The 24,719-nt window shown below is 41.9% G+C and overlaps 1 protein-coding gene across 4 annotated transcripts in view; it reads left to right on the plus strand.

Moving 5' to 3' along the window:
* Positions 1 to 24,719, plus strand: part of MGRN1 (mahogunin ring finger 1) — a 156,902-nt gene that overhangs the window by 76,333 nt on the left and 55,850 nt on the right. For all 4 annotated transcript variants that reach the window (XM_033962959.1, XM_033962958.1, XM_033962960.1 and 1 more), the window contains exons 8-9: positions 8,134 to 8,181; positions 21,398 to 21,466. In XM_033962959.1, the coding sequence (XP_033818850.1) occupies positions 8,134 to 8,181; positions 21,398 to 21,466 (117 nt within the window). The remainder of the gene's footprint in view (positions 1 to 8,133; positions 8,182 to 21,397; positions 21,467 to 24,719) is intronic.

A 24,719-nucleotide genomic window follows, 5' to 3' on the forward strand; every position in this document is an offset into this window, starting at 1 on the left:
GTATTGGCAGATGTCAACTATGTGGCAGATGTTCTATATGATATGTTCAGGGTCTTGAGCAAGGTGTTTGCTTACTCTATTTCCACCCGCAGAATGCTCTGGATCAGGCAATGGGTGGGTGATTCTTCCTCTAAGGCTACTTTGAGCTAACTTCCTTTGGGGGGGCCAAATGCTCTTCGGCAATGGTCTGGACAGTATCATAGTAAGGGGGAGGGGGGAGACAGACTGCCCTGGGTGCTGTCTTTGTGGGGGATGCCGGTGCTAGCACCTCTCCTTCTCTTCGCTCCCGGCGAACCTCTTTAAATGTTTGCTGTCATGAGCAACATTTTCTACTTGCTGCTCATGCCAGCATCGTCTCCCTTCTGATGTTAACATCCTGGTCACGAGAGCAGGACTTGACGTCAGAAGGGAGACTGCCAGTGTGAGCAGCACCTGAAAGATGCTGTTTCCACTGGTGAACATTTCAAAAGGTATGCAGGGGATGGGGGCACTCAAGTGGCAGGGAAGATTTTGGGGTTGCTCAAATGGTGAGGGAGGCACGTGGCATGGTGATACTGGATGCCACCCTCCCTTGCTATGCCACTGGGTCTGGATGATCTAATGATGAATGTAACAGAACGTCATCCGAGGACTGCTAACGGGCCTGGGCATGGTAATTTTCTTGGCTCTTGGCGATTTCACCAGTGCTCTCGGGGATTCTCTGGGCAGAGATTCTACTAGAAATCTAGTCACGGGGGGAGTCGCAGTAATTTTTGGCCCTCATGCTGGTTTTGCCAAAATTCCATGGGCTTTTCCACCCAGAGATACTCTCAAGGGTACAGACAATGTTATAGCAACCCCAGGCGCCAGCAGGCTTCTATTGCTCTCCCCATCCCCTCTTCCAAGAAGTCCCAATGACACCAGGACTCCAACTACACCTACTCACATTGGAGGCCGGTTGTCAGCGTTTCTTCAGGAATGGGTATGCGTCTCCTCAGAATAATGGGTGCTGGATATCATACAGAAGGGACACAAGATAGACTTCTTTTGTCATCCCCTGGATTTATTTCTGGGTTCTCCAGCCAGATGGCCAGAAAAGGTGTCAAAAGTCCGAGCAACTCTACAGCTTCACTTGGATATTCAAGCTGTAGACCCAGAGCCCAAAAGCATATAGGGCTCCAGGAGATACTCCTTATACTTCATCGTGCCAAAGAAAGGCTCAGAAGACTGGAGGCCCATTCTGGAACTCAAGGCAGTCAATGCTTTTCTGAGGATCTTGCACTTTAAAATGGAAACAGTGCATTTGGTCATAGCAGCAGTGACTGTGGTGGAATTTCTAGCTTAGTTGGATTTGACAGAAGCTTTTCTTCATATTCCCGGACACTGGAAATATTTGAGATTGTGTTCTCCAACAGCATTTCTAGTTTGCAGCTGTACCCTTCAGGCTGGTGACTGCCCCATGTATTTTCACTAAAGTGATAAGACCATAAGAATTGCCACTGTTGGGTCAGTAGGTAGTAGTGGCTCACCTCTGTTGAATGGGGGTCCTCCTAGGACACCCCTATCTGGACAACTAGCTGATCAGTGCTCCGTCCAAACTGGAGAGCGAGCAGGTAGTAGAAACAGTGGTGTCTCTTCTACAGTGCCTGGGCTAGATTGTCAATTTTCAGAAGAGCCTGCTGACGCCATCTCAGACATTGGAATATCTAGGAGTTCAGCTCAACATGGTACGAGGTTATGGGTTTTATTTTTCCCAAGCTATACAAACAGTAGCTCCAGAAACAGATCTTGGATTTCTTAGTGCTCCCAAACTCCACTGCTTGGCATTACCTTCAAGTATTGGGGTCCATGGTGGCCTCTCTGGAGGTGGAGCCCTGGGCCAAGGCGCACATGTGGCCTCGGCAGGAGTCCCTCCTGTGTTGGTGATTTACTCAGCATCATCCTCTTCAGATGTCACTCCTCTGGACAGAATCAGCACGGAGCAGTCTATACTGGTGGATTTATGGAGAAGCTCTAGAGCTTGGCATGCCTCTTCGAATCACAGAGTGGATTACTCTTATGACCAATGCCAGTCTTTCCACTCCATCCAGGGCCGGTGGACTCTCCATCAAAAGAGTTGATTGATCAATCATCTGAAACTCCAAGCTATCCGGCTAGCGTTGATTGCGTTCCAAAACACCCTGGAAGGAAAAGCAGTAAGGGTGTTTTCAGACAATGCCACAGCAGTGGTGTACGTGAATTGTTAGGAGGGCACCAGAAGTGCTCACTTGAGTCAGGAAGCTCGCATGCTCTTTTGGTGAGCAGAAGTGCACCTTCAAGCTCTCTTACGGCACACATGTCCAACATAGAAACTGTGCAAGTGGTCTCTCTCACAGAGGGTGTTTCATCTCATTGTGCGTCAGTGGACTTGATGGCTTCAGCCAAGAACTCAAAAATCAAGCGCTTCTACATCGAAAGACAGAGTCAGGAAGTTTAGGGTTGGACATGTTGATTCAGCCCTGGCCAACTCAGGAACTCCTTGGTCGTTCTGCCTTGCTCCTGGTTGGTCGAGTCATCTGCAGGATTACGACTTATCCAGGCCTGATGATTCTGGTGGCCCTAGATTGGCCTCGCTGTCCATGGTATGCAGATCTGGTCCATCTATAGTTGGACAATAAGTTAAAACTTTCTCTTCATCGTGACCTTCTCAGTCAGGGACCAGTTCCTATAGAGAACCCCCAGCATTTTGGTCTTACGGCATGGCTCTTGAGCGCATGGCCTTGATTCAGAGGGGCTACTCTGATGTAGTCATTGCCACTCTTTTGAGATCTAAGAAGCCCTCTATTCTGGTAGCTTATGCAAAGACTTGGAAAGCTTTCTAGCAGTGATGTGCCGGTGATCAGATGGAGCCGTTGCATGTTCTTATTCCATTGGTCCTGGCCTTCCTCCAGGCTGGTCTGGTATTGGCTTCCCTTAAGGTACAGGTAGCAGGCCTTTCCTGTTCTAGAGTGCTCAACGGTTCAAGTTCGCTTATGGAGCATCCGGATGTGACCAGATTTCTCAGGAGGTGCTTCGCTTGTGGTCACCCCTGCAACAGCCTTTTCCTTCGTGGAATCTAAATGTTGTGTTTGTTTGCAGAAGCTCCTTTTGAGCTGCTTAAGTATGCATCCCTTCTGGACCTTATGGTCAAGACAGTTTTCCTCGTGGTAACTAACTTGGCAAGGTATATTTCTGAGCTGCAGGCTCTCTCTTGTAGGGGAGCCCTTTGGATCATGGAGGCAGGGGTTTCCCTCTGTATGGTTCCTTCCTTTCTTCTGAAAGTGGTTTTGGAATTCCATGTCAACCAGGAAATTTGTCTGCTTGCCTTTAGTTCCATGCTTTCAGAGAAAGATAAGATATTGCAGAAATTAGGTGTGCACAGTCTTACTTAATTAGAAAGAACTAATGACTTCCATCTTTCTGCCCATCTGTTTATCCTGACTGGTCAATCCAGGTTTGGTGGGCCGGCATGCAAGCCCTCTGTTGCCAGATGGATTCACATGGCCAATTTTGTTGACATACATCTCATGTGGTAAGTAGCCGCTGGTTTCTCTGAAAGACCATTATACCATGGGTGTCACAGCTTCACAGGTGGAGTCTCAAGCGGTTCATCCAGCTGAGATTTGTTGAGCAGCTTCTTGGTCTTTTCTTCATAACTTTACAAGATTGTACAGAGCGAACGTGGCAGTTCTAATCTGTGGCCACCTTTGAGGCCTCAGTGTTGCGGGCAGGCTCTTCTGTCCCACCCTAGATGTTGCCATTGCTTTGGTACATCACCTATCGTACTGACTCCGGAAGGGATGTAACAGAATAAAAGATTAGGTTCTTACCTTTGGTAATCTTTTTTTCTGTTAATCTCTATTAGTCAGTATGGCCTACCCTCTGTTCTGTTTCTTTCTGTATCGCCTGCATTTTCTGCCTCAGATGTTTCTCCTTTCAGGCCTGAGTATCTTTCATCCTGCAGACGGGCCCTGCAGGAATTCATTTTGTTTTAGTGAGTACTAGTCTTTGCTGCTGGTGTAGTTCCAGTTTGTGCTTATTGCACACAGTAGGTTGGTTCCTGTTGCTGCCACGTTCAAGCCCGTTTTTCATGTTTACTGTTTATTAATTGTTCTGTTATATTTTGCAGAACAGAATAATAATTGTGTGTTTGGGGAAGTTCCTAGTGCCCTGTTTTGGTGTATACTTTGTTCCAGAGATGTTCGTTTGCTTTTGGACTCAATTATAGAGGGCTCTGTGTTCCTCTGCTAAGTAGGAGGAGCAGAAAACAATGTGTGGAGCTTTTTGCAAGGGGTAGAGGTAAAACACATACTGAATCCGGGGATTAACAGAAAGATTACCAAAGGTAAGAACCTAATCTTTCATTTTAAGTAATGACTACATATATGTAGCCATGCATGCCATTTTATGTGTCCTGCAAAAATTGATTCTAAACTGCAATAAACAAACTGTGGGTGCGGGTAGTTGTCATTGGTTTCCCTAGTTTACAGCCTACTGTACCAACCATTAGGCCACTTTTCTCATTAAGAGGACAGTTTTTAAGTCATTTGTGGTGTTGTATATACCACCTTCTCTGAAAAACAGAGCAACCCAAAGTAGATTACATCAATTGAAATGCAATTATTAATAATACAGTTTGCAGTAATCACACAAGCCAAATATATAAAGCAAACCACCTGAATACATAATTTTTTTCTGGAAAACTAACTTGGCTCTGTCTTGCTTTCAATGGACAAGGAACAATTCCAACCATTTAAACTTAACACCAAGTCAGTCCTATTCAATTTTCTGCTACTTAAAAGACCACAAACAACTATATAAATTTCTTAAAATCCTAGTCACTTTGAAAGGGGCAACTTCCATAGGTAGGTTTACCACTTTGGAAGTGACATACCCTGTGCTGTACACATTCTTTACAGGTGGTACTTCTGTCCCTGGTGAGCTTACAGTGTAAGTTTTGTACCTGGGGCCATGGAGGGTAGGTGACTTGCCCAAGATCACAAAGAGTTCGGCCCACTGCATTGCTATTACTACTACTACTATTAGGGGATACAGTTTGTGGGGGAGGTAAGATACCGGTTAGGATGGTGAGCAGAGGAGAGTAGGGTTAAGAGTTGAAGGCTATCTCAAAAAGGTAGGTTTTCAGCCTACTTTTTAAGTTTACTCCTTGTTTTAAATTTATTTGGGGCCCATTGATGTCTTTTGTAGAATTATTGTAGTTTTAATTTTGTTTGATATAATAATTGCACATCCGGGGGGGGGGGGGGGTATATGTTTTTAATGATCTTCTGATTTAAGTTTTTTTTCTGGAAGGAAGGGAAGGGAGGGGGATTTTTTGTTAAGGGTTGATGAAGTATGTTATATTGCACTTTTGTAAGAACTGAAAATTTAATAAAGAATAAATAAAAAAAAACCACAAAAAACCAAAATGGATGATGAATGTGAAAAAGAGTAAGTTTGTGAATGTGAAAACTGATATATTGAAAAAAATCTAATCTGATGAACTGCAGGAGATTAGGACTGAGCAATTAGGCTGAAAAGACATATAAAAAAGCCTTCCATTTTAAAACTTATTGACCTGATGCATTTCAAATGAGAACATGCCAACACCATGTTACTATATTATTAATTATGGTGAAATGCTGCTATTATAACCCAAAGCAAGAAAAGAAAGAAGAAAATTGCCTCAAAATACACAAATGCAAGCAAACAAAACGAGGCAAATGAGATGTCGTAAATCAACCCAACAGTTACTTTATTAATACAAATCTTAAAAAGACATAAAAGTCTATGGTTTACCAATCTTTCTGTGAAAGTCACAAGTCTGTAATTGAGGGCCTATCTTTATAAGAAAGGTCTTCTAAAATGTCCCTACTGTTGGGTTGATTTATGACATCTCATTTGCCTCGCTATTTATAACCTAACATGATAATGTGAATAACAAATTGGTGCTTCTTGAGATGGACTAGCTATGTTTATCATAGAGCTCCCCATTACAAAGATCAGCAAGGAGTTTTTTTGTTGATGTTCTGGAGGTGAATTGTGTCTTCATATGGCATTTATGTCCCTGACTGATATAGGTGTTAGGCTTTACAAGCTTTTTGGCAGTCCAGATTTTTAAAATACTGAGACTACTAACATCTTCATAACATAAAACTTTATTTCTATCCCGCATCACCTTTTAGAGAACTGAACATATACAGTGAATTATAATAAACTAGTCTTTAAGCCCGTTACATTAATGGGTGCTAGAATAGATGTGTCTGTCTGTCATTCTTTGTCTCTCTCTCTCTTTGGCCGCTGTCTGTCTTTCTTTCTGTGTCTCTCCTTGACCACTGTCTGTGTGTCTTTCGGTCTTTCTATCTCTCTCTCTCTCCTTGGCTGCTGTCTGCCTGTCTTTCTGTCTTTCCCTCTCTCCTTGGCTGCTGTCTTTCTGTGTGTCTCCCTCTGTCGCGCTCTGTGTGTGTCTGTCTTTCTGTCTCTTTCTCTCTCTCTCCTTGGCTTCTGTCTGCCTGTCTTTCTGTCTCTCCCTCTCTCCTTGGCCGCTGTCTGTCTTTCTGTGTGTCTTTCTCTCTCTTTCTTATTGGCAGCTGTGTGTTTGTCTGTCTCTTTCTTTCTCTCTCTCTCTCTCTCTCTCCTTGGCCGCTCTCTGTGCATGTTTCTGTCTCTTTCTCCTTGTCCGCTGTCTGTGTGCCTTTCTGTCTCTTTCTCTCATTGGCCGCTGTGTATCTGTCTTTTTGTCTCTTTCTCTCCTTGGCTGCTCTCTGTGTATGTTTCTGCCTCTTTCTCCTTGGCCATTGTTTATGTGCCTTTCTGTCTCTTTCACTCTCTCTCATTAGCCGCTGTCTGTCTCTATCTCCTTGGCCACTGTCTGTCTTTCTATCTCTTTCTCTCCTTGGCTGCTGTCTGTGTATGTTTCTGTCTTTTTCTCTCTCTTTCTCCTTGGCCGCTGTTTATGTGCCTTTCTGTCTCTTTCTCTCATTGGCCGCTGTGTGTCTGTCTTTCTGTCTCTTTCTTTCTTTCTTTCTCTCTCTCTCTCTCTCCTTAGGCGCTGTCTGTGTATGTTTCTGTCTCTTTCTCCTTGGCCACTGCTTATGTGCCTTTCTGTCTCTTTCTCTCTCTCTCATTGGCCGCTGTATGTCTGTCTGTCTTTCTGTCTCTTTCTCTCTCGTTGGCCGCTGTCTGTCTCTCTATCTCCTTGGCCGCTGTCTGTGTGTCTGTCTGTCTTTCTATCTCTTTCTCTCCTTGGCTGCTGTCTGTGTATGTTTCTGTCTTTTTATCTCTCTCTTTCTTTGGCCGCTGTTTATGTGCCTTTCTGTCTCTTTCTCGCTCTTTCTTTCCTTGGCCGCTGCCTGTGTGTCTTTCTGTCTCTCTCTCTCTGTGGCTGCTGTCTGTCTTTCTATCTCTTTCTCTCTCTCTCTTCTTGGCTGCTGTCTTGTCTGTCTCTTTCCTTCCCTCTCTCCTCCTTCCCCTCTCCCTCCCTCTGTCTCTTTCCTTCCCTACCTGCGCCCTGCTCCCCCACCCATCCCACCCCCTCTGTGGCAGCGCCACCAGCCTCCAACAAATCCTCATCCTCGACCCGGAAATTCACCCAGAGGGGACTCTAGAGTGGAGGCAGAGAAGAAGGCTTTGCGACCACGGAGCGGCAGTAGTTGTGGCCTTCCCTCCCCTAGCTCCGTAGCTCGGTCGCCGCCACTGCCTCCTTCTCTCCCCGATGTCTGCTCCCAATGTGCGCACGCGCCACACACGCGCCACACTCTGCAACATTTCTCTGCCGACCATAGAGCAACGGACGCACGGAGCCACAAAAATTGAAGTGCGCATGTGCGCTAAGGGTATTATTATCTTAGATTACAAAACCAGACTCATTAATAACAGTATCAAAATGATATCAATATCATTATTCTAAAAACTTCCTGAACAAGTAAGTTTTCAAAAAATTCCTAAAATATAGATAAGATGTAGTAGATAACATTAAAGAGTGTAACTCCAATTCCCAATAAGCAGCCTATTAATGACAATGTTTGTGCTCTCCTATTTTTTTATTTGTACTGCTAGACAAAATGTGTATTTGCCACAGCATGGCACATGCTCCAAGGGTTATTGATCCTAATCTGAAATGTTTTTAATTTCCAGCATGTGGATGGCAGCTTCTCAGTCAAGCCTTTAAAACAGAAACAAATTGTGAGTACCTGTTGCTTTTTTAGAATTCAGAAAATGGCATTTGAAAAAAAAAAATCCTCTGCTAGCGTTTTGGGAATACAACAAGCAGAACAATTTTTGAAGGTGCTTATTTAAGTAAAATGGCTAGATTGAAAATTGCTGTTTTGCAGATTATGTAATGCATGTATACTGGTTTTCTTCCATACTTAGCTTCACTGATAACTCAATTTCTGTTTCATCCACTCAGGAGTCCATATATATATGGAGATCAATCCTTTCCCACGAACTGTACTTGCAGAAGTGTAATTACTTACAATTTTTATCACCTCACACATGGAGGTGGAGCCCTGTGTTCCTTTTCGGTTTCTCTTCTGCAAGCAAACTGTGCAGAGGTGTTCTGTTCTGCTCTGCCTAGTTTTGTTTCTTTTTGACCTAAGTTCATTTTTTCTGAGGCTTTGGTGCTCTGAGACCTCATATCTGGGGATCCTCTGCCTGGGAAAGGACACAAGTTCTGCTGAGCTGGACTGCAGCTCTGCAGGGCAAGCCTATGGGTGGACCTGAGGAGCCAGCCTATTGTGTGTCTTCAGGGTTCAGTGTCTGTTTACCTGAGAGCCAGCTTGCCTTCTGAGTTTCTCAGTGGCTTCAGCACAGGCTGTGGGCACTCTGTGTAAGAACCCTTGGGGTATTAGGGCACCAGCTGCGTAGTTGTGCACCCTGTGCGCTGCACGATTCTGTGGGGGTGGAGGTCTCGGTCGGGGTCGGTTTGATGGGCATCCCGAAGATTTCTTGGTTTGGAGTTGGATTTGGAAGCATCTGAGGCAGAAAGTCTTTTCCTTCTCTCCAGCTGCACTGAAGCAGGCAACTCCACAGAACTGAGTACAACCTCATTATTTCCTATGGGAAAATCAGATGGGTTTGAAAATCCCAATTTTGAGGCTTTCTGGGGTTAGTTTAGGTCTCCCACCACCAGAACCCCTTTTTCTGTGTTTCAAATAAGTCTCCTCAGGCTGTTTTTTTGGTGTGATTTTACTGCCGGTAGCTAGCTTGGATTTCAATCGATCTTTTTTTCAAAATCCTCTGCTTCAAATCTGGTCGATTTTTGATTTTAATCAGCTGGGATGGACTCCTCAGGGCACAGATACCAATACTTGTAAAAATTTGTGCTGTTTGGCAAAGCATCCATGTACTGTGTGCCATAGCACATGCAAGGGATGGGTGGGAGATTTGTGCTTAGCCCATCCATGTCCTCCAGGGCTGGTGAACTGCTATGGATCCAAGAAGTGGGTAAAACTTCCCATTCGGACTCCCTATCTCGTGATGATGTGAAGTGGAGGTGTGTGGAGACTGCTGAACCCACGAGAGCCCAGTTAGAGGTTCTGCAGGTTTCATTTGCTTTCACTGATCAATGCTTCTCCCCAGAATATAGTAAATCTGATATGGAGATCCTTTTTGACGAGACAGGGTCAGTTAGCGCAGCCTGTGGCACACAACCACTCAACCCAGGAAGTGGTAAATGCCTTTCTGAAGGACCCCCTTTCCACATGGAAACGGCATTGCAGCAGTGGCTCCTGGAGAGTTTCTGGCCTTCCTGGAACTTATGGAGGTGTTTCTGCAATGTTCCCATCTTTCTGGGCCACAGAAAATATTTGAGGTTTCATGTACTTCAGCAACACTTCCAGTTTGCAGCCCTTCTATTCGGATTGGCTTTCCTATGAAGAATTTGTACTGTAAATATACCAAAATAAAGTGAAAGCAGAACTGTATTAAAAAAAAACATACACCAAAATGAATACAGAAAATAATATTTTGATATCAATTGCAAGGGGGAAAAAGACCTTAAACGTCCCCGTGCCCTAAGCTCATGGCTTGTTTCAAAAGACACAATGGGGGCAAGGGTATTATCATAGGTCAGAAAAACCCCTTATTTTTGCAAAAGTGAAAAATAATGCCAAAAGCAAAAAAACTCTTGTGTTTAAATATTTAGCTAGTGCATTAAAACATGTCTTAGTCAATCTTCAATTCTTAGAAGTCATCCAGAAGACAACATAAATTCATTCAAGAAATGGCTAAATGTCAAATGATTGTTCAAGTCCCAAATTGTAATGTTTAAACCAGCTATTGTCCAACATCCACGTAATATTCAAACCAGCATAAACGAACATAAAGGCACTTATCTCATATCCCAATGGTGGCCTTAGCCCGTCAGCTTCTTCAGGGGATTTCAAAAATATTGCTCATTACTGAAGCGTGCTGGTGATCCAAAACTTTCTGGCTTGAAAACAGGAAGGATTGTATGTGTTGCCACAGATACTTTTTTATCCACTTCTACTTGTGTGCTTGAAAGACAGGATATTTCTTTTGAATCTGTCTTTCAGGCACGGGTGAAACGGTTAAGGCCACTGTTGCGAACAGTTCTTTATTAACTACTGATCAAAATGGCACCAGCCATTTGATCTGTAGTTAATGCAGAGATGTTCGTATATTAATCTAGACTCCTGAAAAAGCCAAACACATTGGTGAAACGGTCCCATCACGCCATTGGCTAATTTTTAAAAGATAAGTACTAATTTTCAGTTCTTATATTCATCTATTGAGAGTTGTGAACATAAGCAATAGAAGTTCTGGGAGGTTTTTAGCTCAATGAAAGATACCCTGACCTGCTAGTGGCTGATTTAACCATTGTTAAACATCAGTGCAGGCATCTGAGATCTTTACCTCTCATATGGGGTGGGAGGGAGGGTATTTTTATTGTTACATGTTGTATAAGTATTGATTATATGATAGATAAGGGTGGGGGGGGATAAGAGAATATTATATGTATCATTGTTGATTATTAAATGATATATTTATGGTTTTATTGTTTATTGTTTATTTAGTTATTTGATTAAACGCTTTATCAATTCTACAAAGCGTTGTACAGAGTAAAAAATTTTTTCCTTTAGACAAACAATATTACAGTTAATACATACTTTCTAAAAACTACAAAGCGAACAATAATACATGCAAAGTTATTGTGGACGAACGAACAAAAGACACACAAGGTAAAAAGGGAGGAAATACAATAGCTATAGTAAATGGAAGAAACATTAATGGCAAGTACAAAAGGGCAGGGAGTTAAAAAACAAACAAACAAAACCAAAATAAGACATCAGTTAAAATCAACTTTGAAATAAAATAAAACTTCAGTTAAAAGCATCTTTAAAAAGGAAGCATTTTAAGTTGCTTTAGAATGTTTTTAAATTATTTTCCATTTTTAAATAAAGCGGAAGAGAGTTCCAAATCGTTGGGGCTGTTACAGAAAAAATGGTAGTACGGCGTGTGCCAATTATTTTTAATGAAGGGATATTGAGGTTAAATTGGGATATGGATCTCAAAGATCTTGGTGGGTCATAAGGGATCAATAATCTGTCGATAAAAGCTGGAGAATTAGTTTGCATGGTTTTGAATGTCAAAAGGGCTATTTTATAAGTTATCCTATGTGAAATTGGCAACCAGTGGGCATCTTTTTATTTGTATGGATATGTTATCACACTTATTATAAGTTTAAAAATGAATAAAGATTTAAAAAAAAAAAAAAAATTATGTTTAAAAGGTTGTGTTTAAGACCTATTGTTTCACTGTGCTTCTAAATATAACATTTGTTGATCCATTTGCTATTATGATTCTAGAGTAATTTGTTGGAGGTGACTAGCATAACTAATAATTTTGTCCCTTATCATTTCCTTAAGGGTTTTCTACTGGAGGCCAGATCATATTTCTAGAGATTGATATAAACCTGAAAATCTATAATTGACTCTGTGACCTTATCTTAGGCCTATTTCCCTAGCATAGATACATTCAACTTCAGGTGCCTATTGTGTTAAATTCTCCTTCCACATTGAATAGGGTAGGCAAGAGGATGGCAATCTGATGACTGGCTCAAAAAGATAAGGATATCACAGTCTATTACCTTAGACAAGAGGTAAACCTTATATGCCTTTTGATGCCATTGAGATTCCATGGAATTGAAGAGTATAATTCTTGGAGTTTTTAACAGTTAAATTTTTTTTTTTTTTTTTTTTTTATAATTCTTTATTCATTTTCATATTTTACATGAAGTGTACAAAATATTGAGTTACCGTATTTTCACGCATATAACGCGCGCGTTATACGCGTTTTTACCTACCGCGCATACCCCTCGCGCGTTATATGCGTGAGCGCGGTATACAAAAGTTTTAAAACATAGTTCCCGCCCGACGCCCGATTCACCCCCCCCCAGCAGGACCGCTCGCACCCCCACCCCGAACGACCACTCGCACGCGCTCGCACCCGCATCCACGATCGGAGCAAGAGGGAGCCCAAGCCCTCTTGCCCGGCCGACTCCCCGACGTCCGATACATCCCCCCCCCCCCGGCAGGACCACTCGCACCCCCACCCCGAACGACCGCTCGCACGCGCTCCCACCCGCACCCGCATCCACGATCGGAGCAAGAGGGAGCCCAAGCCCTCTTGCCCGGCCGACTCCCCGACGTCCGATACATCCCCCCCCCCCCCGGCAGGACCACTCGCACCCCCACCCCGAACGACCGCTCGCACGCGCTCCCACCCGCACCCGCATCCACGATCGGAGCAAGAGGGAGCCCAAGCCCTCTTGCCCGGCCGACTCCCCGACGTCCGATACATCCCCCCCCCCCGGCAGGACCACTCGCACCCCCACCCCGAACGACCGCTCGCACGCGCTCCCACCCGCACCCGCATCCACGATCGGAGCAAGAGGGAGCCCAAGTCCTCTTGCCCGGCCGACTCCCCGACGTCCGATACATCCCCCCCCCCCCCCGGCAGGACCACTCGCACCCCCACCCCGAACGACCGCTCGCACGCGCTCCCACCCGCACCCGCATCCACGATCGGAGCAAGAGGGAGCCCAAGCCCTCTTGCCCGGCCGACTCCCCGACGTCCGATACATCCCCTCCCCGGCAGGACCACTCGCACCCCCACCCCGAACGACCGCCGACTTCCCGACAATATCGGGCCAGAAGGGAGCCCAAACCCTCCTGGCCACGGCGACCCCCTAACCCCACCCCGCACTACATTACGGGCAGGAGGGATCCCAGGCCCTCCTGCCCTCGACGCAAACCCCCCTCCCCCCCAACGACCGCCCCCCCCCAAGAACCTCCGACTGCCCCCCCAGCCGACCCGCGACCCCCCCTGGCGACCCCCACCCCCCTTCCCCGTACCTTTGGTAGTTGGGCCAGAAGGGAGCCCAAACCCTCCTGGCCACGGCGACCCCCTAACCCCACCCCGCACTACATTACGGGCAGGAGGGATCCCAGGCCCTCCTGCCCTCGACGCAAACCCCCCTCCCCCCAACGACCGCCCCCCCCAAGAACCTCCGACCGCTCCCCCAGCCGACCCGCGACCCCCCTGGCGACCCCCACGACCCCCCCACCCCCCTTCCCCGTACCTTTGGTAGTTGGCCGGACAGACGGGAGCCAAACCCGCCTGTCCGGCAGGCAGCCAACGAAGGAATGAGGCCGGATTGGCCCATCCATCCTAAAGCTCCGCCTACTGGTGGGGCCTAAGGCGCGTGGGCCAATCAGAATAGGCCCTGGAGCCTTAGGTCCCACCTGGGGGCGCGGCCTGAGGCACATGGGCCCAACCCGACCATGTGCCTCAGGCCGCGCCCCCAGGTGGGACCTAAGGCTCCAGGGCCTATTCTGATTGGCCCACGCGCCTTAGGCCCCACCAGTAGGCGGAGCTTTAGGATGGATGGGCCAATCCGGCCTCATTCCTTCGTTGGCTGCCTGCCGGACAGGCGGGTTTGGCTCCCGTCTGTCCGGCCAACTACCAAAGGTACGGGGAAGGGGGGTGGGGGGGTCGTGGAGCCGCCAGGGGGGTCGCGGGTCGGCTGGGGGAGCGGTCGGAGGTTCTTGGGGGGGGCGGTCGTTGGGGGGGAGGGGGGTTTGCGTCGAGGGCAGGAGGGCCTGGGATCCCTCCTGCCCGTAATGTAGTGCGGGGTGGGGTTAGGGGGTCGCCGTGGCCAGGAGGGTTTGGGCTCCCTTCTGGCCCAACTACCAAAGGTACGGGGAAGGGGGTGGGGGTCGCCAGGGGGGGTCGCGGGTCGGCTGGGGGGGCGGTCGGAGGTTCTTGGGGGGGGCAGTCGTTGGGGGGAGGGGGGTTTGCGTCGAGGGCAGGAGGGCCTGGGATCCCTCCTGCCCGTAATGTAGTGCGGGGTGGGGTTAGGGGGTCGCCGTGGCCAGGAGGATTTGGGCTCCCTCCTGGCCCGATATTGTTGGGGAGTCGGCGGTCCTTCGGGGGGAGGGATGTATCGGACGTCGGGGGGGGGCATCAGGCTTTCAGGATGGGGACAGACCTTCAAGGGGGGACAGTGCACGGAAGTCAGGGGGGGTGAACGGAGAGTCGGAAAGTCAGGGCGGGCGAAAGGAGCGTCGGGCAGGATGCGCGGTATACCCGTGAGCGCGGTATACCAAAGTTTTTGTACATATCATCGTGATTTCTGCGCGCTATACCCGTGTGCGCGTTTTATACGGGTGCGCGTTATTTGCGTGAAAATACGGTACAACTAATGAATACACAATATCACTTTTATATCTATTACATAATATTCTGAACAAATTTTTTTTTATCCCCTCTCCCACCCCCCACCCTTCAAGTACTTTCCAATCACCTTATACATATTGTATACCATATTATAACATGTTATGTAAAATTATTTTCACTACCCCCCTCCATGTGTGCCATAAAGAAGACAAGAAAAAGAAGAAGATAAATCCTATTATTCATTCAGTACAATACTTTGTCAATGGCCCCCATATTTTTATAAATTTAGGATATGTCCCTCTTTGTATTGCTATTACTCTTTCCATTTTGAATATATGACAAATTGTATTCCACCAAAATGTATAATTAAGGTTACTATGATTCTTCCAGTTATTGGTTATATGCTGAATGGCAACCCCTGACATGACTAGTAAAAGCTTGTTATTTTCTGGTGAAATTTGACTTTTTTTTCTCATCATCATTCCAAATAACACTGTATCATATGATATTGCTACATGATTTTCCATCAATTTATTAATTTGTGGCCAAATTGCATTCCAAAAACTTTTAATGTAGGGACAATGATATAGTAAATGATCCAACGTCCCAGGTTCCAGATTACAGTGCCAGCATTTATTGGACTTAGAACTATCTAATTTTTGCAAACGTGTAGGGGTCCAAAAAGCTCTATGTAATAAAAAGAACCAAGTTTGCCTCATAGATGCTGACACTGTACATCTCATTCTCCAAGACCAAATTAGTGGCCATTGAGATGCAGTAATTTGATGCTTAATCTCAATGCTCCAAATGTCTCTTAGACCATTTTTTGGTTTTTTATTCAAATATCCAGATATTAATTTATACCACAATGCGACTTGATGCCCTAGGAAGTCTGCTTGGAAGCATAAGAACTCTAAACTATATTGATTATTCAATGTTTTCCATTCAGGGAACCCAACCTGAATGGCCTGCTTCAATTGCAACCATTTAAAACTTTGTTTTTTACTAAGACCAAATCTATGTTGCAATTGTGAAAATTCCAGCAGTTTACCTTCCGAAATAACATCTTTCAGAGATCTAATGCTTGCAATAATCCATTCCTTCCAAAGGATTTGAGCTCCGCCAATTTTAATCTTGGAGTTTATCCATAAAGACTGATTAGTTGACTTGTTTATTGGGACAGGTGTTAATTTACTAATAAACCTCAACGTTTTCCAAGTATCCATTAATATCTTATTTTCTCTGTATCTTCTAGGCATGTTGATACTTGGAAGATGAACTAAATTTAGGGGAAACATAAGGCGCCATTCCAAGTATAACCAATCCGGTGCATTATCTATCAGTTCTGGGAGGATCCAATACATACCCTGACGTAAAATATAGGCTTGATGGTACCTATAAAAATTTGGAAAATTTACCCCTCCCTCCTTAATTGATTTTTGCAAAGATACCAAAGCTATTCTATGCGTTTTACCAAGCCAAAGAAATTTCGTTAAAATGCTATTAAGCTTTTTATAAAAGGACCCCTGAAAATAAATAGGTATCATACTCATTTGGTAGCAAACTACAGGCAAGATCATCATTTTAATAGTTTGAACTCTCCCCCACCAAGAAAGATGTAACGGATTCCATTGCTCACATAACTCTGTAACTCTTTTCAATACAAATTTTTCATTTTCTTTTACTGTATCTTCAATTGTATTTTTAACTTGAATGCCAAGATATTTAAATCCTTCTTCTTTCCATAAGAACGGAAAAGCGTCAAATAATCCTTTTACACAATGAACATTTAAAGGTATAAGTTCAGACTTACTCCAATTAATTTTATAACCTGAAAATTTGCCAAACATATCAATTAATTCCAATAGACAAGATAAGGTAGACTCTGGATTCCTCAAATAAAGTAAAATATCATCCGCATAAGCCGAAATTTTATATTCCATATCAGAATATGGAATACCCTGTATCCCCCTTGCTTGCTGTATTGCTAACAATAAGGGTTCTAATACAACATCAAATAACAAAGGAGATAAAGGACAACCTTGTCTAACTCCCCTCTGCAATTGAAAACCATCAGATATCATATTATTAATATTTAATCTTGCAATCGGGAAGCTATACAATGTTTTTACCATTTGTATAAATCCAGAACCTATACCAAACCATTCTAAAGCCTGATACATAAAATTCCATTCTACCCTATCAAACGCTTTTTCTGCATCCAAGGAAACTGTAAAAGCCGGTTCATCCATTTTTTTTGATAAATTTAACATATGAAACAATAATCTAGAGTTATTAGAGGAATGTCTTTTAGCAACGAAACCCGTCTGATGCGTGTCTATAATATGTGGGAGAGCTTTGGCTAATCTCAAAGCCAAAATTTTCGCCAAAAGTTTATTATCCACATTTATTAAAGATATAGGCCTGTAGTCTGAAACCAAAGTAGGATCTTTATTTGGCTTAGGCAAAACAATTACTATTGATTCAGCCATAGTACCTTTAATATCACCTTTTATAAGTTGTGTCTGATATAAATTTAGTAAATATGGGGAAAGGACATTTTGAAATGTTTTATAAAATTCTACTGTATAACCATCACCACCTGGAGCGGATCCAACTCTAAGAGATCTCAACGCTGTTTCTAATTCTTTTAATGATATAGGTTCATCTAAACTCCGTTTTATATGATCAGGAACCTTAGGTCCAATAATTAAATCTAAAAAATTTTTACCATCTTTTTGCCTCTCCAAATAAGGCTCGGAAGAATACAGGTCCTTATAAAATTTTAGAAATTGCTTTAAAATTATATCCGTTTGATTGGTTATTATACCATTATCATCTTTTATCCCATTAATGTTAGTTCTTCTTTTTTTTGCTTTAAGATAATTTGCCAATAATCTTCCCGCCTTATTAGAATTTCCATAATACATTGTCTGTTTGGAAAACAAGTCTCTTCTTATCATTTTTGAAGCTAATTCGTTATATTTACCTTTTGCTTTCAAAAGAGCTTGTAATACATCATGTTCCCATTTGCTTACCAATTTAGTTTCTAGTATTTTAATTTCTTTTTCTAACTCTATATACTGTTTTTTAATCTGTTTCCTAACAAAAGCCGAATATGATATAATATGACCTCTCATAGTCGCTTTAAAAGCGTCCCATACATTTTCAATAGATGTATCTTCTACTAAATTAATTTGAAAGAAATCACTAATTTGTGTTTTAAAATTTTCCAAAAATTTTTCATCCACAAGCAATGCATTATCAAATCTCCAAAGAGGTCTTCTATTTTCTAATTGATCTAATTGTAAATCTATCCATACTTCCGCATGATCCGAAATGATAATGGGATCAATGGAAGCCTTAATCACTTGCTGCACCTTATGTGATGAAATAAAAATATAATCTATTCTTGAAAATGATTTATGAACCTGTGAACAAAATGAAAATTCCTGATCATTAAAATGAAGAATACGCCATATATCCTTCAAATCACATGATTGAACCAAATTATCTAAACCTAAAGATTTTATACTTTTACCTGGTTTTTTATCCATTAATGGATCCATTACAGCATTAAAATTAGCCACCACTAAATTAGAAGCAGCCAGTGGTAACAACATACTCTGCAATTTTTTAAAGAATTCTGATTGATTCGAATTAGGGGCATATATATTGAACAACGTCAGGGCATTATTTCCCATACTTATATCAAAATGTAGCCATCTTCCATGTGGGTCCGAATTTACTATCTTAAAATTGGCCATACACTTTTTATTTATAAGAACTGCTACTCCTGCTTTTTTATCCTCTGCTGGAGCAAAAAAACTTTTTTTCACCCACCCACCCGTTAGTTTCTGTGATTCCTTTATATTAAGATGGGTCTCCTGCAGACAATAAACATCCGCGTTTTGCTTCTTTAAAAATGATAATACCTTTTTCCTTTTGATTACATGATTCAGGCCATTGACATTAATAGAAAATATCTTAAAAGACATAATATATTTTATACTCCTTATCATAATCTTCCTCTTCCCTTCTTCCATAACTAAGATCTAAAAAAACTTCTCCCCATGGCACACATTCTTACCTCCAAATTACCCAATCCCTTATTAATCTTTTCCTTAATCATCCTAGTAATATCTTTAATACCCACCTTCTTCCCCCCCCCCTTTCCCCCCCCCAATATAATGACTGCTTAAGGACACACATTGGACAGTAATCCCAACTTCCCCCCTCCCTCCCAGGCAACCAATATTTATTAATAACCCCTTTATCCTTTATTGAGACAAACTCACTACCTCTCCACAATATATCTAATTATATCTCTCTTCTAATCATAAAACCTTTTTTCTTTTTTTTTTTTTCCATTTTAAAGTAATTAATTTCTCTATCTATTATTTAACCTTTAGTCACATAACCATATTTATTTCCTAACATTCCATATGCATTTTTATCATTTCACCAATCTCTAATTCTTTCCCCCAACATTTTATTTCATTCAAGAAAATTCTATCATAGTCATATATTTAATAAAAAGTATCATTTTCCTATATCTTATATTATCTAATCCATCTTCTCCTATCCTCCTTTAAATATCCAACAACAAATATCCATCTCTTCATATATTTCTGTTAAAAAAAACAAACAAACTTCAATTTTATAAGTTTTTATCCTCTATTTGTATTTAAACATTTGTATTTCATTTTCAAAATAATTTTTTCCCCCCTTTTTATATTTCCTCTTCTCCAAATTAAATCCAATCTTTTTAAAACTATATTATCACAACATCAATCTTTACATTCCTTCAGCTACCAATAAATTCTTATGTATCTTTCTTTTATATTATTCATTTTCCTTTCCTTTACTTGCATTTAAATATCATATAACTTGTCCTTTCTATCATTAGTCCATTCTGCAATCTTTTCCTTATTGTCCTTTTCTGACTTATTAAATAAACTGAACTTTCATATTTATTTCTTATCTCCATCCATCCACTCTTAAAGACTTTTGACTGCCAATTGCCATTTATTTATTTATTTTTTTAATAATATCCTTTTAGTCTATCAGTCCTGCTTTCTTCTTCTTCACATCTATTTATTTTCCTATTCAGTCTTCACTTTTCCTTTTGTGTTAATTTGTCCAGTCCTTTAATCCTTCTTGTTCATTCTTTACTCCAACCATCCATCTTTCAGTCTCCTAAAAGTTCAGTCTAATAACTTCACTTTAATGTCTTTCCAGTCTATCCTTCTTTCTTCTTTACATTCTTTTATTTTCTTTTCACTTGTCCATTTTTATTTCCTGTTCTTTGTTGCATATTCTTCTTTTTCCAACAAACTAAAGTCCCATAGTTCTTTATATTTAATTTTTTGTTCAATATCCACCAATCCAGTCTTAGTATTTATCCCTTCATTTCAACACCCATTGTGCTAAAATGACATAGGTTCTGATTTTGAAAGAAAAGTCTTTAGTTTTTCCGGATCAACAAAATACAAAGATTTATCCCCACAAGATACCCTCATTTTTGCTGGGTAATATAACCCATACTTATATCCTTTTTCCTTTAATTGAGATCTCAGATCAAGGAATTTCTTCCTAATATTTGCTGTATTTTTAGCAAAGTCTGGTAAAAACCATATTTTGGATCCTTTATAGTTTAAGTTTTTATCTTTTTTGGCAGCATTTAAAATTTCTATTGCTTGCTGGTATCTTAACATCTTGAATATTAATGGTCTTGGTCTCCCTTGATTTTCCAGACTCTTTATTGGAATCCTGTGTGCCCGTTCTATTTCCAAAGGCTGTTTGAAATCCAACTGCAATAATCTAAGAATTAAATTTTCTAAAAACTGTATTGCATTTTTCCCTTCCAAATTTTCCTGTATTCCAAAAAGTTTTATATTCTTTCTTCTTCCACGGTTTTCGTAATCTTCCAGCTGACTTTTCAATTGAATTATTTCCAAACTGTCATTTTTGCATCTTTTTCCTTTACATTCTAAGCTCTCCATTTTAACTTCTAACTCTGTTGTTCTTTTATTAGCTACTTCCATTTGTCTGTGTATATTCAGGATTTCTTCCTTCAGTTCTGCCATATTACTCACAGTCTCTGTCAGCATTTGTTTGATTTGCCTCAGTTCCCCCATAACTTCAGCTTTGCTTAACTCCTCTGATACATCAGCAGGAAGCGGAACCTTATTCGGGGTAATTTGATCCTGCCTTTTCACAGCCCCTCCGGTTTCACTCTTACTCTGTCGGGTGCTCGCCATGCTCCCGCTGTCCTCTCCGATGTTTTCAGCCAAAAACAGTTTAAAAGGAAATCTTTATTTATTCAACGGTTGCCCAGGTAAGAGGAGCGCTGCGATCACACGACCATTTTGTGTGCACGCTAAGCCACGCCCCCTTCAACAGTTAAATTATAAAAGAGAGTAAATGGAACATTGAGCATTCACATGAGTGGCCAGATGGCCTGTACAACTTGATAACTTTGCTTTAACCTGTTTAGTCTGTTGGTATTGAGTCTCATCAGATGGTCATGATAACTTACTGCTTCTCTGAAAGCCACAGGGTTCAGTTTTCAGTAGTCCTCAGGAGGTGGATTTGGAGATTCATGTGATGCTGGGGGAGAATGTTGGGTTAAATCTAAAAGTACTTCATGCAGGGCAAAATTCCTATAACCTTTTTTTTTCTGGTTTTCCCATAGGTGGATCGTGTTGGTTATCTTCTCCAGGAGATTTATGGCATTGAAAATAAAAACAACCAAGAGACCAAGGTAGTAATAATCAAATTAGTAGTTTGCTATTTGCAAGAGTATTAAACTATTGCAATATATGCTATATTGGCATATAACATTTATGGGGACTGGATCAGTCAAGGGAGCTAACATTGCAGAGCCTTTCACTGTAGGGTCACTGGTTCAAATCCTGTCTAGGCCTATGTGAAATGAGTTGGGGGGAGGTCTCGGTGTAGTTACAGGACTATTGCAGAAATGTTCATGTTGCACATCTACTGGGTTCCTAAAAATACAAATAAACTGTGCCTTCATAATATATTCTTTTGCTGAAACCAAGGGTTGGTTGAAAACTATACCTTGGAAGCAAAGATACAGATTTCCAAAAAAGAAATTTGAATTGAAAGGGAAAAAAAGAAGAAATGTGAACAGTTGAAAATAAAAGTAGCAGTGTAAGGAATGATGTATACATAAATAAATATTAATGCTATTTCCAGGCACTTGATTATACCGCATGTAATCCAAAAAAGTAAACTATGCGGTTTACAATAGTAGTAAAATCAGGGGGTGGAAACGGAAGGGTGGGGCTAAAATAATTGTGATGGAGATGAACCAAATAATTCTAGAAACAGGTAGGTCTTGAGTAAGGATTTAAATTTTGAGTAGGAAGACTCAGAGTGGATGTGGGGTGGTATAGCACTCCAGAGGGAAGGGCCTAAATAGCTGATAACTGGTTTCACAGGAAATAATGAGGTGAAAGGATGAAAGTAAGGGTACTGCAAGAAGGTTGGATGATGAGAAATTAAGAGTGTGAAGGATTGTAAGGAATAAGGAATGAACTAAGGTAGGGCGGGTTGGAAGGATATTGGAATTTAAAGACCAAAAATAGAAGCTTAAACTTGATACAAGCGGATACAGGGAGCAGGTGCTCTGCATGAAGAAAGGGGGGTGACGTGATCAAAATGGTGGGCAGAATGGAGGAGCTTTACCAAAATGAACTGGGTTAGTTGGAGCCCTTTTAGAATATGAAGAGGGAGTCCTACATAAAGTGAGTTACAGTAGTCTGCTTTTGAGATAACAATAGAGAAGGAGTGAACAGAGAAGTGAAGGATCAAAATAAGGCTGAAGGGGACAAATAACAATACAGGGCAAAAAAAGTATATCGGATGACAGTTAACTTGAGGTTTGAAAAACAATGCAGAATCAAATATCACCCCAAGAATTTTAAGGGAATCTTAAAAAGGATGAGGTAAGCTCTCAAGTGTGTTAGTGACCTGTTGCTAAAATCATTTGTAGTGCCTGAAGATTGGAGGGTGGCCAATGTTATGTCGATTTTTTTAAAAAGGGCTCCAGGGGAGATCCGGGAAATTACAGACAGGTAAGCCTCACTTTGGTGCCAGGTAAAATGGCAGAAATGATTATAAAAAATAAAATTGTGGAACATGTAGACAAGCATGATTTAATGAGACGGAGTCAGTATGGGTTCAGCCGAGGGAGATCTTGCCTCACAAATTTGCTTGACTTATTTGAAGGTGTGAATAGACTTGTGGATAAAGATGAGCCGGTTGATATAGTATATCTCGATTTTCAGAAAGCTTTTGATAAAGTTCCTCATGAGAGGCTCCTGAGAAAATTAAAGTGTCGGGGAATAGGTGGCAAAGTTCAGTTGTGGATTAGGAATTGGTTATCTGATAGAAAACAGAGAATAGGGTTAAATGGTGAAGTGCCGAAGGGGTCTGTACTGGGACTAGTGCTATTTAACTTATATATAATGATCCGGAAATTGGAATGACGAGTGAGGTGATTAAATTTGCAGATGATACTAAACTGTTCAAAGTTGTTAAAATGCATGCAGATTGTGAAAAATTGCAGGCAGACCTTAGGAAATTGGAAGACTGGGCGTCCCAAGTGGCAGATGAAATTTAAAGTGGACAAATACAAAGTGATGCACATTGGGAAGAATAACCTGAATCACAATTACCGGATGCTAGGGTCCATCTTGGGGATTAGCGCCCAAGAAAAGGATCTGGGTGTCATTATAGACAATACAATGAAATCTTCCGCCCAATGTGTGGCGGTGACCGAAAAAGCAAATAGGATGCTAGGAATTATTTAAAAAAGGGATGGTTAACAAGACTAAGAATGTTATAATGCCCCTGTATCGCTCCATGGTGCGATCTCATCTGGAGTATTGCGTTCAATTCTGGTCTGCTTATCTCAAGAAAAGATATAGTGGTGCTAGAAAAGGTTCAAAGAAGAGCGACCAAGATGGTAAAGGGGATGGAACTTCTCTCGTATGAGGAAAGACTGAAATAGTTAGGGCTCTTCAGCTTGGAAAAGACTCGGCTGAGGGGAGATATGATTGAAGTCTACAAAATCCTGAGTGGAGTAGAATGAGTACAAGTGGATCAATTTTTCACTCCGTCAAAAATTACAAAGACTAGGGGACACTCATTGAAGTTCAAGGAAATACTTTTAAAACCAATTGGAAGAAAATTTTTTCACTCAGGATAGTTAAGCTCTGAAACGAGTTGCCAGAGGATGTGGTAAGAGCGGATAGCGTATCTGGTTTTAAGAAAGGTTTGGACAAGTTCCTGGAGGAAAAGTCCATAGTCTGTTATTGAGAAAGACATGGGGAAGCCACTGCTTGCCCTGTATCTGTAGCATGGAATATTGCTACACCTTGGGTTTTGGCCAGGTACTAGTGACCTGAATTGGCCACCATGAGAATGGGCTACTGGGCTTGATGGACCATTGGTCTGACCCAGTAAGGCAATTCTTATGTTCTTATGTGTACAGGCAGGGGAAGATAATGACCTCACATTTAGAGATTTTGAGAACAAGACGGTTCTTCTTAAGCATTAATTTTATAGGATCAAAAAAACAGACAATATCTGTATGTCATCGGGGTACAATCCTGAATGTTGAAAAGCTGTGGCTTCACTCTTTAATCATTGCACAGGTTTTATATTGTAACAAGAATCAATGAATCAAAAACTTATCTGATCTTGTGAAGACTGGAAAAAACTTTGTGTCCCGACGCGCTTCGCAACTGCTGCTTCAGAAGACCCATAGTGACTGTTTTGAGAGTACTAAATCTTCAACTTGCAGACCAACTTGCATTCGGGCTTGTCCCAATGTTTGGTCTGACAATTACACTAACCCTGAGCATAGTTTTTGGTATACAATGAAATCTGGTTCATGTATTATAAGTATTTAATGTGCCACTTCATGTATGTGTTCTAGTCTTGCATAAAAGGGGAACACAGTCAATCATTCGGTGTCTTAGTGCTCT

Source organism: Geotrypetes seraphini, chromosome 11, assembly GCF_902459505.1.
Source record: "Geotrypetes seraphini chromosome 11, aGeoSer1.1, whole genome shotgun sequence".
NCBI classification, from domain to species: domain Eukaryota; kingdom Metazoa; phylum Chordata; class Amphibia; order Gymnophiona; family Dermophiidae; genus Geotrypetes; species Geotrypetes seraphini.